This window comes from Aplysia californica, unplaced genomic scaffold (assembly GCF_000002075.1).
Source record: "Aplysia californica isolate F4 #8 unplaced genomic scaffold, AplCal3.0 scaffold02159, whole genome shotgun sequence".
Taxonomy (NCBI): domain Eukaryota; kingdom Metazoa; phylum Mollusca; class Gastropoda; order Aplysiida; family Aplysiidae; genus Aplysia; species Aplysia californica.
Window position 1 is genome coordinate 14,794 of NW_004799429.1, and position 1,093 is coordinate 15,886.

Sequence of the window (1,093 nt, forward strand, 5' to 3'; positions counted from 1 at the left end):
AAGCTCTCACTCTTCCTCTCTCTCAGGTTGTGCCTCGTTTGTTTCTCTCTGCACTCTCAGTCCGTGGACAGCCCGCCTCCTAAAGGACCTGACAGTTTTTGCATCGTCGTCGTGTCTTGCTGGGTGTCAGGAGGTGATCTCGAGTTTTATTTTGTGAGGTGAAGTGTTTGGCTCGTTCCTCGCTCCGTCCCCGATTTCTCCGACTTGTGGTTGAGCTGAGCGTTGTCTTCTGCACGTGCTGTTGCTGTTGTTGTAAGTGAGCCGGTGCTGCTGTCGTGAGTTCAGCTGGTGGTGCTGCGTCTGACGGTGTCTCACATATCACAGGCGGACCTTATTGTTTTGAAAGAGGCGTATCACTGTTGTTGTGCTGTGCGTGCCAAGTGAATTCTGTGCCGGTTTTATTTATAGTGCCTCGTGCGCTGTTCTACATTCCCCGAACCTCCCAGAATTCACAAGTCGTCTGTGTTTTCTTTCTCATTGTCTGATAATCATTGTTGCTAACTGGTCGTCTTTTTGACCTCTGACGTCTGATAAAGTGAGTACCAAACGACGTCACAACATTGTGGGATTCTGTCACGCGTATATCTTCTCCTTCCGTCGTTTGCTCATCGCTATTCCTGCTACCGTCAACTCATCACCCACCGTCCTCCCCTCCTCCTTCTATCGTTAGTTTGTCGTCGTCGTCGTTGCTGACATCAACATGGGCAAACAAAACAGCAAGCTGAAGCCTGAGGTGCTGGAAGATCTCCGCCATCAGACACAGTTCAGCGAGGAAGAGCTGCAGGAATGGTACAAAGGCTTCCTCAAGGACTGCCCCAGCGGTCATCTGTCTGTTGAGGAGTTCAAAAAGATCTACGGAAACTTCTTCCCCTATGGCGACGCCTCGCGCTTCGCGGAGCACGTGTTCCGCACGTTCGACACCAACGGAGACGGCTCCATCGACTTCCGTGAATTCATCTGTGCGCTCAGCGTGACCTCCAGAGGTCAACTGGAGCAGAAGCTGCGCTGGGCCTTTAGCATGTATGACCTGGACGGGAACGGGTATATCTCTCGTCAGGAAATGTTGGAGATTGTCACGGTGAGTGATGTGTGT

The 1,093-nt window shown here is 51.6% G+C and overlaps 1 protein-coding gene across 1 annotated transcript; it reads left to right on the forward strand.

Moving 5' to 3' along the window:
* Positions 1–450: 450 nt before the first annotated feature.
* LOC100533223 (neurocalcin) lies at positions 451–1,079 on the forward strand (the record flags this gene model as incomplete). The annotated part of the gene is given in 1 exon segment (NM_001204540.1): positions 451–1,079. A coding segment is annotated over 1 exon segment (379 nt), but the record flags the coding sequence as incomplete, so codon positions are not given.
* Between the last annotated feature and the right edge of the window lie 14 nt (positions 1,080–1,093).